General features: G+C 45.4%; 2 protein-coding genes and 1 pseudogene across 2 annotated transcripts in view; 1 reads left to right on the plus strand and 2 right to left on the minus strand.

The window, feature by feature from the left end:
- The window catches only part of LOC142259030 (uncharacterized), a 276,422-nt pseudogene that overhangs the window by 115,210 nt on the left and 146,033 nt on the right, over positions 1 to 15,179 (plus strand).
- LOC142259021 (uncharacterized) overlaps positions 1 to 15,179 on the minus strand; it is a 204,635-nt gene that overhangs the window by 83,948 nt on the left and 105,508 nt on the right. The window lies entirely within an intron of this gene.
- On the minus strand, positions 7,337 to 8,194 carry LOC142259015 (uncharacterized). The gene is made up of 2 exons (XM_075331553.1): positions 8,058 to 8,194; positions 7,337 to 7,962 (listed from the first exon to the last, which is right to left on the minus strand). Exons 1-2 carry the CDS (start codon positions 8,171 to 8,173, stop codon positions 7,683 to 7,685), a joined length of 396 nt encoding a protein of 131 aa, XP_075187668.1. The 5' UTR covers positions 8,174 to 8,194; the 3' UTR covers positions 7,337 to 7,682.

Below are 15,179 nucleotides of genomic sequence, written 5' to 3' on the forward strand. Positions count from 1 at the left end.
TTTTTATTTAGGAGGAAGCGCCAGCAGAGGAAGCACAAGCAGAGGTTGGAGCGGACATAGGCGCAAGGGGTGCAGATATGCCTGGAGAGAGCTCGCAGGATGTAAGTATATCCACTTGATTGACATCACAAACATTGCGACATATCTACTACCCACACCACATACATGCATAACTCACAGACCTTTATACATGCATACATACTATACCTACCCTTACCTACTGACACATACCTACCTTAACTACGTACCTACCCTAACTACATACCGAGTGACACATACCTACCATAACTACATACCTAGCGACGCGTAGCTACGGTAGCTCCGTAGCTACCGTAGTTACGGAATTACTGTAGCTACGGAGTTACGGTAGCTACGGAGCAACCGTAACTACCTACCTACAATTAGCTATTGTATTGCATTAGTTAATTTTTTTTTTTTTTTTCAGGTCGTGGTTCCGAACATTAGAGGTCCTCCTCGCTGCTCCCAGAGTCGTCGGCGGCATGGCGGTTGTCGTAGCAATGTGATTTTTTTTTTTTTTCTTTCTGATGGCTTGCATGGTTTGGAAATGTTACACATGAAATATTTTTTTTTAATTTAAAAATTTCATTTTGTTTCTTTTACAGGTCTCACGGCGGAGGCTGGACGAGAATTCGGATGGGGAGGGAGCTGGGATAGATGTTGAACTACTCATCGACCTCGTCGATGCTCGTGAACCGCTGTGGGACATGCGAGACAACCGCCATGCCAATTCTCTCATCACCCGGCGGCTCTGGGAAGAAGTCGCAGCTGAACTGATAGTGCCAAGGTCCTCCCATCCATCTAAGAACCGAAAAAGAGCAAGTAACTATAACAAACAGGTCTTACAAAAAGTTTCATATTCAATGCTGTATGTATGATTAATCTTTTTTTTTTTTTTTCAGTTATCCGTCTGACGACCCGGTGGCGTTCACTTCGTGATCGCTTCAAGAGGGACTTAAACAAAGAGATGCAGGCTCCAAGTGGTTTTGCAGGACGCAAGGGCACACAATATCGATATGGCCGTGCCCTTGCGTTCCTAAGAAGCAGCATGCTTCCAAGAAGGTATGTATATATATTTATATATAATTTTTTTTTTTTTTGTATTTCCCATCTATGAATGTATGTATCCTTTGTATTCGATAGCATGCTATGGTGAATGTGAATAAAATATTTTCATGTTGTTTTGTTTTTTCTCATTCCACAGAACCGTCAGTAGCACCATGGAGCCTGCATCCCAACTGAACCCTCTTGGAGCGATTGATGAGCTGAACGACACCGGTGAACTCTCCAACAGGCCCTCCACTTCTGCTCCCTCCCTTCCTTCTACCGCTTCTTCTGAACCCTCCCTCCCTTCCACCTCAACTTCAGAGCCCTCCCTCCTTCTACCAATACCTCTAATCCATCACTCTCTACTCTCCCATCTTTCCCCTCTTACCCAACCTGGCCATCTACATACTGGCAAACCTCATTACATGAGGCTGGTCAGCGAGTAGGTGTTCCCTTATCTGACCACTCTGACGCTCACGACACTCGAACCGTGTTAGTTCGGGGCGTCAGCACCACAGTGGTCAGAATAGGGGCAGCCCCGAGTTCTTACACCTGAACGCATCTATCCATAGCTTCATCAAAGTGTTATCTGACCAAATAATCGCTGGATTCAACCTTGTAAACCATAGTTTACAGGTGTTGACCAGCAAGATGGATGAGGTGCTTTCACCTGTAAGGCAAACACCTAGCCTACATTTTTTGCATTCTGTAATCGGTGAGCTGGAAAGCCTACCGTCTGACCAGCAAATTCATGTAATGAGGGCTTTCCAGAATGCCATCATGCAACTCACTCAACATCCCCCTCCAACCACTGCACCATATCTATCCACAGCCCCTCAGATGCCACCCCCAGTCCCTTTACAGCCCCCTTCACAAACTCAACAATTACCCCAATCTTAACTGCACCCTGCCCATTACTCACACTCTACAATACCCACCCATTCCAGAAACCCTACGCACAATACTAGATCAGTCCAAACATCCCTTTATTCCCCATCTCCATTTTCAAGCACACACGTCAACACTTCCACAATTCCATCCCCAACCTCACTGTCTCCTACACTTCCTAACCCGTTCCATCATTCTTCTTCCTCCTTCCGAACCCCAACATGTTTTCCATCATCCAACTTTCAATTTTCTAACCCTCAGCCTTCTACCACCCCTCAACCAACTCCAATACCTCACCCACCTACCAGCTCTCACCCATCTCCCAGCCCTCAACTATCTTGTCTTTCAAGCCCTTTTCTTCCAACCACTTCTCTTAGTTTTTCTACACCCTCACCATTACCTGTTACCCAACCTTCACCTACCCAATCCTCACTTCATACCCCACCTGTTGGAGGGAACTGTCCTGCTAGCATTTCCAGCGATGTCTCCACCCCACATTATCATAATTTGTAGATTTTAAAAAATTGTTTTTTCTTTTATATTGTGTTGTGTTTAATTGATATTTGTCAGTATTTTAATGTAATAAATACTACAAAATTGAATATAAAATACAGTGCCTGGCACTGATGTTGTGGGGCTGCAAGATGGTATTCCCTCCACGGGTAGAGGTGTAGTTCAGGGCCCAGTTGGAGTTGTGGTGGCACGGGGATAGTACAGCAGAACGCCGTCCGCACAATAGAACAGGAGGAGTGAACCATCTGTGCTTCTCTCAGGAACAAGGCATGGTTCCTTGTCCCGTTGGTCAATTAACATGGGGCTTGATGCTTGCCTCATCCTAGGCTCCAGGTACCCCACCAGTGCACGATCTCTGGACCGGATTCCCTTTATCTGTACCAGTGGGCTACGACACTGCCCCGGTCCACTTTGAGTTTCCCGTTTACCGACTCACCATCTCCTGTGGATCTACAGAGCTGTCTGCGAAATAGTCTGTCCTCACATGCTCCCAGGGCTCCAACACTGACCACAATGCACACCAACTCCACTCTCCTTCAACCTCAAACTTCACTGAACTCATTCCCACCCCGTGTCACCTAAAGAGCCCTAGGTGGGCGTTCTCATCTGCCTGGTCCCGCCCAGAGGTGTGTTCTGTTTTTCATGGGGGCCACAAGGATTTGTGACAGATGTTCCCATGAGTGGGATGTGTGGTGTGAATTCCCAAGGAGGAAGCGATTCCTGTACAGGGGGGTACAGTCATCTGTGACTACCAGGTTTGCCAGGGTGTTAAGGTACCGTCACACAAACAGACGCTCCAGCGATCCCACCAGCAACCTGACCTCGCAGGGATCGCTGGAGAGTCGCTACACGGGTTGCTGGTGAGCTGTCAAACAGGCAGATCTCACCAGCAACCAGTGACCAGCCCCCAGCCAGCAGCGACGTGTGGAAGCAATGCTGCGCTTGGTAACTAAGGTAAAAATCGGGTAACAAAGGAAAGGGCTTCTTGGTTACCCGATATTTACATTTGTTACCAGCGTCTGCAGAAACCGGCTCCCTGCACATTCAGTTGTTGCTCTGTTGCTATCACACACAGCGATGTGTGCTTCACAGTGGGAGAGCAACAACTAAAAAATGATCCAGGACATTCAGCAACAACCAGCAACCTCACAGCAGGGGCCAGGTTGTTGCTGGATGTCACACACAGCAACATCGCTAGAAACATCGCTGTTGCGTCACAAAAGTCTTGCCTCAGCAGCGATTTTGCTAGCGATGTTGCTTAGTGAGACGTGGCCTTTACACTTCCACTGTATGAACTGGCCAGGTGTTCTGCTGGTTTCTGTTTCCGTCATAATGATAAAAACTGAAACCAACTGTATGTGTTTCGCTCAAGAAAGGTGTTTCTTTAAATAATTAATTGAAAAAAACCAAATTATTAACAAATATAAACTTTGCTATGCGACCAGGGCACAAGTAATGAAATTGGGGGTGGTACGGGGGGAAGGGTTAGGACAGTTAATACAGTAAGCAGGAATACAGGTACAGAGTCATACGTAACGTGCATGTACACTAATGCCCGAAGCCTCACAAATAAGGTGGAGGAATTAGAATTAATATTGTTGGAAGAAAATTATGATATAGTGGGGATATCAGAGACATGGCTGGATGAGAGCTATGACTGGGCTGTTAATTTACAGGGTTATAGCCTATTCAGGAATGACCGTACAAATAAGCGAGGGGGAGGTGTGTGTCTATATGTAAAATCATCCTTAAAACCCATCCTGCGTGACAACATATGTGAGGGTACTGAGAATGTAGAGTCCCTATGGGTGGAGATAAGGGGGGGGAGAATGAATAATAAAATACTGATAGGGGTGTGTTATAAGACGCCGAATATTATGGAAGAGGTAGAGAATCTCCTCATAAAGCAAATTGATAAAGCAGCGAGTCTCGGAGAGGTAATTATTATGGGGGACTTTAACTATCCTGATATAAATTGGGGAACAGAAACTTGCAGTTCCAGCAAAGGAAATAGATTTTTGATAACAATGAAAGATAATTACCTTTCACAAATGGTACAGGACCCCACAAGAGGGGGAGCACTACTAGACCTTGTACTAACCAATAGGCCAGACCGCATATCAAATATACAAGTTGGGGGTTACTTGGGGAATAGTGATCACAAAATAATAAGTTTTCATGTATTCTTTAGTAAGATGTCTAGTAGAGGGGCTACAAGGACACTAAACTTCAGGAAAGCAAATTTTAAACGGTTGAGAGATGATCTTAGTGCAATAAACTGGGATGATGTACTAAGTAATAAAAGTACACAAAGCAAATGGGAGACTTTTATGAGCATCCTGAATAGGGCTTGTGCAGAAAATATACCCTATGGGAACAAACATGCTAGAAATAGGAGGAAACCCCTATGGCTAAATAGAGCTGTAAGGGAAGCAATAAAAGAAAAACAGAAAGCCTTAAAAGAATTAAAGAGGGTAGGTAGTGATGAGGCATTATATAATTATAGAAAATTAAATAAAATATGTAAAAAGCAAATTAAGTTAGCTAAGTTTGAGACAGAGAGACTCATTGCGAGAGAAAGTAAAAATAATCCTAAAATATTCTTTAACTACATAAACAGTAAAAAACTGAAAAGCGATAGTGTTGGCCCCCTTAAAAATAGTCTTGGTGAAATGGTGGAAGGGGATGAGGGTAAAGCCAACCTGCTGAATGACTTTTTTTCTACGGTTTTTATACAAGAAAATGCCATGGCAGATGACATGACCAGTGATACCATAAATTCACCCTTGAATATTACCTGCTTAACCCAGCAGGAAGTACGCCGCCGCCTCGAAATCACTAAGGTTGACAAATCTCCGGGCCCGGATGGCATACACCCCAGAGTACTACAGGAATTGAGTTCTGTGATAGATAGACCATTATTTTTAATCTTCTCAGATTCCTTAATAACAGGGTCGGTACCGCAGGACTGGCGCATAGCAAATGTGGTGCCAATATTCAAAAAGGGGACAAAAACTGAGCCGGGAAATTATAGGCCGGTAAGTTTAACCTCTACGGTTGGTAAAATCCTTGAGGGTTTCTTGAGAGATGCTATACTGGAGTATCTCAAGAAAAATAACCTTATGACAGAGTATCAACATGGGTTTATGAGGGATCGATCCTGTCAAACTAATTTGATCAGCTTCTATGAAGAGGTAAGTTCAAGCCTGGACCAGGGAAATGCAGTGGATGTTGTGTATATGGACTTTTCAAAAGCTTTTGATACGGTGCCACACAAAAGGTTGGTACATAAAATGAGAATAATGGGGATAGGGGAAAATATGTGTAACTGGGTTAAAAACTGGCTCAGTGATAGGAAACAAAGGGTGGTTATTAATGGTACGTACTCGGACTGGGTCTCAGTTCATAGTGGGGTACCACAGGGGTCAGTATTGGGCCCGCTTCTTTTCAACATATTTATAAATGACCTTGTTGGGGGCATGCGGAGTAGAATTTTAATATTTGCAGATGATACTAAACTCTGCAGAGTAATCAATACAGAGGAGGATAATTTTATATTACAGGGAGATTTATGTAAATTGGAGGATTGGGCTGAGAAGTGGCAATTGAAGTTTAATGTAGATAAATGTAAGGTCATGCACTTGGGTAGAGGAAATAACATTTATGATTATGTACTTAATTGTAGAACACTGGGTAAAACAGACACAGAAAAAGACTTGGGTGTATGGGTGGATGGTAAACTTCACTTTAGTGGACAGTGTCAGGCAGCTGCTGCCAGGGCTAATAAAATAATGGGATGTATTAAAAGAGGTATAAGTGTTCATGAAAAAAAATATAGTTCTACCTCTGTACAAGTCACTAGTGCGACCGCACTTAGAATACTGTGTACAATTCTGGTCACCGATATATAAGAAGGACATAGCTGAACTGGAGAGGGTGCAGAGAAGAGCGACCAAGATTATTAGAGGAATGGGTGGGCTGCAATACCAAGATAGGTTATTAAACTTGGGGTTATTTAGTTTGGAAAAACGAAGGCTTAGGGGGGATCTAATCACAATGTATAAATATATGAGGGGACAGTACAGAGACCTTTCCAAAGATCTTTTTACACCTAGGCCTGCGACTGGAACACGGGGGCATCCGCTACGTCTTGAGGAAAGAAGGTTTAATCATAATCACAGACGAGGATTCTTTACTGTACGAGCAGTGAGACTATGGAACTCTCTGCCGCATGATGTTATAATGAGTGATTCACTACTAACATTTAAGCAGAGCCTGGATGCCTTTCTTGAAAAATGTAATATTACCAGTTATGTATATTAGATTTTATGACAGGGTATTGATCCAGGGAACTAGTCTGATTGCCGGATGTGGAGTCAGGAAGGAAATTTTTCCCCATTGGAACCTGTTTGCCACATTGGGGTTTTTTTTGCCTTCCTCTGGATCAACATGTTAGGCTACGGGTTGAACTAGATGGACTTAGAGTCTCCCTTCAACCTTAAAAACTATGATACTATGATGATACTATGATATTTATTTCTCAATTTTGAAAGAAGTTATTGGAAAATTTACACTATAAACACAATGAAAATAACAAAAACATTCTCAGACATGGATTTAAATCTAAGTAAACATCAAACCATTCTATCCTGCCACTCCAACCGACCGATATCCGACACAAAATATGCAGCAAACTCGTCACGTAGTCCCAACACTTCTCTGGTGGTGCGGAAGGTTGGGTTGCTGTATTATGTTAATGAACAGTTCATCATTTCTTCTTCAAGTGGAGTAACACCATTGGTCAACAGAAAGTTGTGTAAAATGACAACAGTTTCTACTTTAACATTTATCGCTGTTGTCAATATCCTCCATCGAGCGGTTAAGATCCCAAAAGCGCATTCCACCATGCGCCGTACTCTACTTAATCGATATTTAAATATTTTTCTATCATGTGTTAACCCACGGCTGGAATATGGTTTTAATAAGTTTTTGGACAATTGAAAGGCCTCATCACCGACACATACATAGGGGAGTGGTGGTCCTTCACTTTGGGGAAGTGGTCTGGGTGGCGGGAAACCAAAATGTCCTACATAAAGATTTCGTCCAATTTCAGAATTTTTTAGAACTTGAGAATCATTTGCTTGTCCGTATGCTCCAATGTCAACGGCCAAAAATGTATATTGTGCATCGGCAATTCCCATTAGAACTACAGAATTTTATTTTTTATAATTGTAGTACACCGATCCAGTGTTTTGTGGCTTAATAATCTGGACATGTTTGCCGTCCACAGCACCGCAGCAATTCGGGAAGTTGCATATTTCGTAGAATTTGTCGGCTGTATCCATCCATAGCTGTTCAATGGGGTGAGGAATAAATTCATCTTTCAAGCATTCCCACAATGCCTGGCATGTTGAGTTGACAATTCCAGATATTGTAGAAATCCCAACTCTGAATTGAAAATGTAATGAGGAGTATGATTCTCCAGTAGCGAGAAATCTGTAAAAGAAAAAAAGAAAATTAATTATCAATCATAAAAGGAAAATAATTACATTACATTTTGTGTATCACATGCTACCATAAAATAAGCTTACCTCAAAGTTATGAGGAGACGCTCGGCTGGACTAATTGCCTTCCGGAAAAAGGTGTCTCTGCGTTTGATGAAAGGATCCACCCGCTCCAACAAACGATTAAACATTTCCTCCGACATGCGCACATAGTTGACAAATTTCTCCGGGTGCATTCGCAATTCAATGTAGAGAGTGCGGAAAACACCATGGAAACTGCGGCTTTCGTTAATGGGGTGAACCCAAAAAGGACGCATTCTACGTTGAAGACGACGCTGTTGTCCTACGGAAAATCGATATGCCAATACATTGGCTTGATAGGAGTATTCTATATAGGCTTGGACGATTTTCCCCGTTATGACATCCAATTTTCTCCTTCTCTGACCTGACAAAGATAGACTGTGCCTCCTCTGATATATCTAAACTGCAAAATGCTAATTTTAGCCAGCACACCCCTTGGGCGGTCCAAATTTTAAAAAACGGATCTATTCGGATTCCGTTATTTTGACGCATAACGGATGCAACGAACATAACGGATTCCTGCAAAATAACGCATCCGTTATGTCCGTTGAAGATCCGTTGATTAACGGATGCGTCATTTTGACGCAACGGACCTAATGGATTCAAGCCAACGAAAATGTGAAAGTAGCCTGAGCTGAAACAATGTTCAGTAAACATGCAACATTAAGCATGTGGATTGCAGCCTTAAGACTAGAAAAAAAACAAAGAGAAAAATTGTATGAAAAATACCCTGACTATAAATAAATAAATTGCAAGTGCTTAATAACAGGATACTTAGTATATACATTTTTGCAAAAGGTAAAAAGCTGTCTCACCTCGTCACGGTGTACCCATCTGAGACAGTCCCTAACCTACTAAAGTTAAAAACATGCTTAATTTTGCATGTTTACTGAACATTGTTTCAGCTCATTTTTTTGGTGTTTTTTGTATGTATCTTGCTCTGTTGCAAGTTGGGGGCGCAGCCCTCCCAATACTGAGACTGAACAACTAATTGTGTCTCACTTTTCTGTCTATTTAATCTGGGACACAGCTGACCACTTGCCACCATTCATATTGGAGTTTTGACATGACACAAGTCAGGTATTGATAATGTTTTTAACTTTAGTAGGTTAGGGACTGTCTCAGATGGGTACACCGTGACGAGGGGAGACAGCTTTTTACCTTTTTGCAAAAATGTATATACTAAGTACCCTGTTATTAAGCACTTGCAATTTATTTATTTATAGTCAGGGTATTTTCCATACAATTTTTCTCTTTGTTTTTTTTCTAGTCTTAAGGCTGCAATCCACATGCTTAATGTTGCATGTTTACTGAACATTGTTTCAGCTCAGTTTTTTGGTGTTTTTTGTGTTATACTGAGCCTGATGAAGAGACCTGAGTAGTCTCGAAAGCTTGCAATTATTACCATCTTTTCAGTTAGCCATTAAAAGGTATCAACCACTGAGGACTCTCAGTTCTTTTAAACATTTTTTTTTACTTAATCTCCAGTACATTTTTATGGTAAAATGAAAAACTATGAGTCATCTTTAAAAAAATCCCAATCCTTCATACGGCAATGTGGGCGGAAAAATAAAAGAACAATTGATCCTGGAATAACAGTAGGAGAATACAAAAGAACAAAAACAAAACATTAACAAGTTTTTCAGTGAAGAACACGGCAATGGGAGTAGGATTCAATGTATTCTTGTTTCTAACGGAAGAAGAGGGGCCCAGCATTGATTCATATGCGGCCTGTGCGATTTATTTCTGTTGTTTATTTTAAGAATAAAAGAAAATGTTCACATGGCTTCTGTTCAGCACCCGAGGACTACTGACCTGGCCTCTGCATCGGGGTCCTGCAAATGGGTTTACTCATGTCAAGACTCTAGTGATATGGCACAGTGAGAGCAGGGGTGGGATTCAGCCGATTCTGTCCGGTTCTGGAGAACCGGTTGTTAAAATAGCAGCCGGTTCCCAGAACCGGCAAGAAACAGTTCTGGAGATCCGGTTCCCTGCTGTATTCATTTGTGTTAGTGTCTCTTTAAGACTCTAGCACAAATGAATCTGCATACCTCCGTGCCGCACTTCCTGGTTCTGTGCAGCCTGTCGGCTCCCTGACCCGGCGTGCAGTGACGCGCTGACGCTGCAGACACAGGTCACGGCAGTGAGAGGAGGGAGCTCCTCCTCCTACCATCTGTCAGCGTCACTGTGACTGCAGAGAGCCGCGGAGGAGGACTGGAGACACAGGAGAGGCCGGTGCTGCTTGTATCAGGTAAGCCGCTCAGTGAGCCGAAGCTGCAGGGAGAGGGGTCGCATAAGATGGGAACTGTTACTATATGTGGCTATATGGGGAGAAGAGGCCATAATAGGATGGGATCTGCAGGGGGAGAAGAGGCCATAATAGGATGGGATCTGCAGGGGGAGAGGGGCCATAATGGGATGGGATCTGCAGGGGGAAAGGGGCCATGATAGGATGGGATCTGCAGGGGGAAAGGGGCCATAATAGGATAGGATCTGCAGGGGGAGAAGAGGCCATAATAGGATGGGATCTGCGGGGGGAGAGGGGCCATAATGGGATGAGATCTGCAGGGGGAAAGGGGCCATAATGAGATGGGATCTGCAGGGCAAGAGGAGGCCATAATAGGATGGGATCTGCAGGGGGAGAGGGGCCATAATGGGATGGGATCTGCAGGGGGAAAGGGGCCATAATAGGATGGGATCTGCAGGGGGAAAGGGGCCATAATAGGATGGGATCTGCAGCGGGAAAGGGACCATAATGGGATGAGATCTGCAGGGGGAGAGGGGCCATAATGGGATAAGATCTGCAGGGGGAAAGGGGCCATAATGGGATGGGATCTGCAGGGCGAGAGAAGGCCATAATAGGATGGGATCTGCAGGGGGAGAGGGGCCATAATGGGATGGGATCTGCAGGGGGAAAGGGGCCATAATAGGATGGGATCTGCAGGGGGAAAAGGGCCATAATAGGATGGGATCTGCAGAGGGAAAGGGACCATAATGGGATGGGATCTGCAGGGGGAAAGTGGCCATAATAGGATGGGATCTGCAGGGGGAAAGGGGCCATAATGGGATGGGATCTGCAGGGGGAAAGGGGCCATAATAGGATGGGATCTGCGGGGGGAAAGGGGCCATAATGGGATGGGATCTGCAGGGGGAAAAAGGTCATAATAGGATGGGATCTGCAGGGGGAAAGGGACCATAATGGGATTTGATCTGCAGGGGGAAAGGGGCCATAATAGGATGGGATCTGCAGGGGGAAAGGGACCATAATGGGATGAGATCTGCAGGGGGAAAGGGGCCATAATGGGATGGGATCTGCAGGGCGAGAGGAGGCCATAATAGGATGGGATCTGCAGGGGGAGAGGGGCCATAATGGGATGGGATCTGCAGGGGGAAAAGGGCCATAATAGGATGGGATCTGCAGGAGGAAAGGGACCATAATGGGATGGGATCTGCAGGGGAAAGAGGACATAATGGGATGGGATCTGCAGGGGGAAAGAGGCCATAATGGGATGGGATCTGCAGGGGGAAAGGGCCCATAATAGGATGAGATCTGCAGGGGGAAAGGGGCCATAATAGGATGGGATCTGCAGGGGGAAAGCTACTCTGTAGACATGGAGCAGCTGAATCGCAGACAGACAGGAGCTGTAGGTAACAACTCTGTTCCTGCCTGTTAGTTTTTAGGCACATAGTGAAAACAAAATTCCTGGATAACCACTTTAAAATCAGGTATTTAATTTAAGTTAATAAAAAGTTGCACTAAGTTTCAGGCTGCAGACTTCATGCATTTTCATGGGATGGGATGGGATCTGCAGGGGGAAAGTGGCCATAATAGGATGGGATCTGCAGGGGGAAAGGGGCCATAATGGGATGGGATCTGCAGGGGGAAAGGGGCCATAATAGGATGGGATCTGCGGGGGGAAAGGGGCCATAATGGGATGGGATCTGCAGGGGGAAAAAGGTCATAATAGGATGGGATCTGCAGGGGGAAAGGGACCATAATGGGATTTGATCTGCAGGGGGAAAGGGGCCATAATAGGATGGGATCTGCAGGGGGAAAGGGACCATAATGGGATGAGATCTGCAGGGGGAAAGGGGCCATAATGGGATGGGATCTGCAGGGCGAGAGGAGGCCATAATAGGATGGGATCTGCAGGGGGAGAGGGGCCATAATGGGATGGGATCTGCAGGGGGAAAAGGGCCATAATAGGATGGGATCTGCAGGAGGAAAGGGACCATAATGGGATGGGATCTGCAGGGGAAAGAGGACATAATGGGATGGGATCTGCAGGGGGAAAGAGGCCATAATGGGATGGGATCTGCAGGGGGAAAGGGCCCATAATAGGATGAGATCTGCAGGGGGAAAGGGGCCATAATAGGATGGGATCTGCAGGGGGAAAGGGACCATAATGGGATGGGATCTGCAGGGGGAAAGTGGCCATAATAGGATGGGATCTGCAGGGGGAAAGGGGCCATAATGGGATGGGATCTGCAGGGGGAGAGGGGCCATAATAGGATGGGATCTGCGGGGGGAAAGGGGCCATAATGGGATGGGATCTGCAGGGGGAAATAGGCCATAATGGGATGGGATCTGCAGGGGGAAAGGGGCCATAATAGGATGGGATCTGCGGGGGGAAAGGGGCCATAATGGGATGGGATCTGCAGGGGGAAAAAGGTCATAATAGGATGGGATCTGCAGGGGGAAAGGGACCATAATGGGATTTGATCTGCAGGGGGAAAGGGGCCATAATAGGATGGGATCTGCAGGGGGAAAAAGACCATAATGGGATGAGATCTGCAGGGGGAAAGGGGCCATAATGGGATGGGATCTGCAGGGCGAGAGGAGGCCATAATAGGATGGGATCTGCAGGGGGAGAGGGGCCATAATGGGATGGGATCTGCAGGGGGAAAAGGGCCATAATAGGATGGGATCTGCAGGAGGAAAGGGACCATAATGGGATGGGATCTGCAGGGGAAAGAGGACATAATGGGATGGGATCTGCAGGGGGAAAGAGGCCATAATGGGATGGGATCTGCAGGGGGAAAGGGCCCATAATAGGATGAGATCTGCAGGGGGAAAGGGGCCATAATAGGATGGGATCTGCAGGGGGAAAGGGACCATAATGGGATGGGATCTGCAGGGGGAAAGTGGCCATAATAGGATGGGATCTGCAGGGGGAAAGGGGCCATAATGGGATGGGATCTGCAGGGGGAAAGGGGCCATAATAGGATGGGATCTGCGGGGGGAAAGGGGCCATAATGGGATGGGATCTGCAGGGGGAAATAGGCCATAATGGGATGGGATCTGCAGGGGGAAAGGGACCATAATGGGATGAGATCTGCAGGGGGAAAGGGGCCATAATGGGATGGGATCTGCAGGGCAAGAGGAGGCCATAATAGGATGGGATCTGCAGGGGGAGAGGGGCCATAATAGGATGGGATCTGCAGGGGGAAAAGGGCCATAATAGGATGGGATCTGCAGGAGGAAAGGGACCATAATGGGATGGGATCTGCAGGAGAAAGAGGCCATAATGGGATGGGATCTGCAGGGGGAAAGAGGCCATAATAGGATGGGATCTGCAGGGGGAAAGGGGCCATAATGGGATGGGATCTGCAGGGGGAAAGGGGCCATAATAGGATGGGATCTGCAGGGGGAAAAACCATTTAATACAATATGACTAACAGTGACAGGAACAACTTGTACTGGACAGGAGAGTGACGGTAGAGGAGGGGAAGAAGGGGAAAGAGATGATACTTTAAATTACATGTATTTTTGGTTGAGGAAAGTGCGTGAAAATGGGTGTGGCTAATGAAGTGGGTGTGGTTACAGAATGGGTGTGGTTTTGAAATGGGCGGGGTTTACAGAGAACCTGTTGTTAAAAATTTGAATCCCACCCCTGAGGGAGAGCACTTGAAATCAGATCACGGAGACAAGTGTGACTGTAGTGGGGTCCCACTTAAACAAGGGTCACAGACCTCCATGTATGATGTATGGATCTGTGCACTTGCTGACGCGCACAATTTACCACCCATTTCTTGTACGAAGGCAGCAAAATAGTGAAAACGAATCCAATTACAAAATGTGCCCACATTATATTTCCCTCCTAAAGTAGAAAAATTATGTAAATAGCAAAGTTTAGATATTCTTAACCGGTTTTGGAGCTTGCAGACTTTAAACGTCCAGGCCATCTGACTCCTACTCTGCAGTGATGTTCTATAATGTCATTACATAATAGAACAGATGCACGCAAACGTGACAACGGAGAGGAAATCCGTCCGTCTCTACATAAGGCACAGACGGTTTATTACTGCCTCTGCCTTCTCTGTCACTGTATACACAGCTCTGCGGTGCAATGCAGCTGGAACAGTGAGGGACCTGACAGTGACACAGATCTCTGTGTGAGAGCCCATCCACCATTGGTACTTGCCAACGGTAATTGTTTGGGGTCTGGTCTGGTTTGGGGGAAATTTACTTTCTTTTGAGGTTGTTTGCTTTCTTTTGGGGTGCCTGGTTTCTTTGAAGACGAGTCCTGCTGTGTTCTTTAATTTTTTTTAGCTGCTTGTACACTTCCCTATAGAACCACAACTAGGATTACTTTTGGAGTAGGGCCTATATTTCAAGTATGCTCAAAAAAGCCCCAAAAATCCTACAAGGGCTTATTTTCCAGGTAGGTCTTATTTTTGAAAGAAAGAGCTGACGGTGCCTCCCCCCATACACAGAGGATATGGTCACTGCGGAGTCATTATATCAGCCCCAGTTACCAGGGAAGTAAGAAGAAAATAAAAATTCTGACCCCCTTATTTTCCCACCAATATCACTCGACAATAAAAACTCGATGCTGAAGACAGTTTCTTATTTGGATTTTTTTTCCTGTTTTTTCACGTTAAACAACAAACACAAAAAAATAACAATAATAGAGAACAATGGAGTGCGGAGACCTTTAACCATACCTCCCAACCGTCCCGGATACAGCGGGACAGTCCCTCTTCTGAGCCTTTGATCCCGAGTCCCGCCCGTGAGGCTGTTTGTCCCGTGGCTCCACCCACCCACTGTAGCCCCGCCTCGCTGTTTCTCCCTTCTATTCATTACAGAGTCGAGCGCGCACCTTGAAACTCCTGTGACTGCTGCTG

Source organism: Anomaloglossus baeobatrachus, assembly GCF_048569485.1.
Source record: "Anomaloglossus baeobatrachus isolate aAnoBae1 chromosome 5 unlocalized genomic scaffold, aAnoBae1.hap1 SUPER_5_unloc_22, whole genome shotgun sequence".
Lineage (NCBI taxonomy): Eukaryota > Metazoa > Chordata > Amphibia > Anura > Aromobatidae > Anomaloglossus > Anomaloglossus baeobatrachus.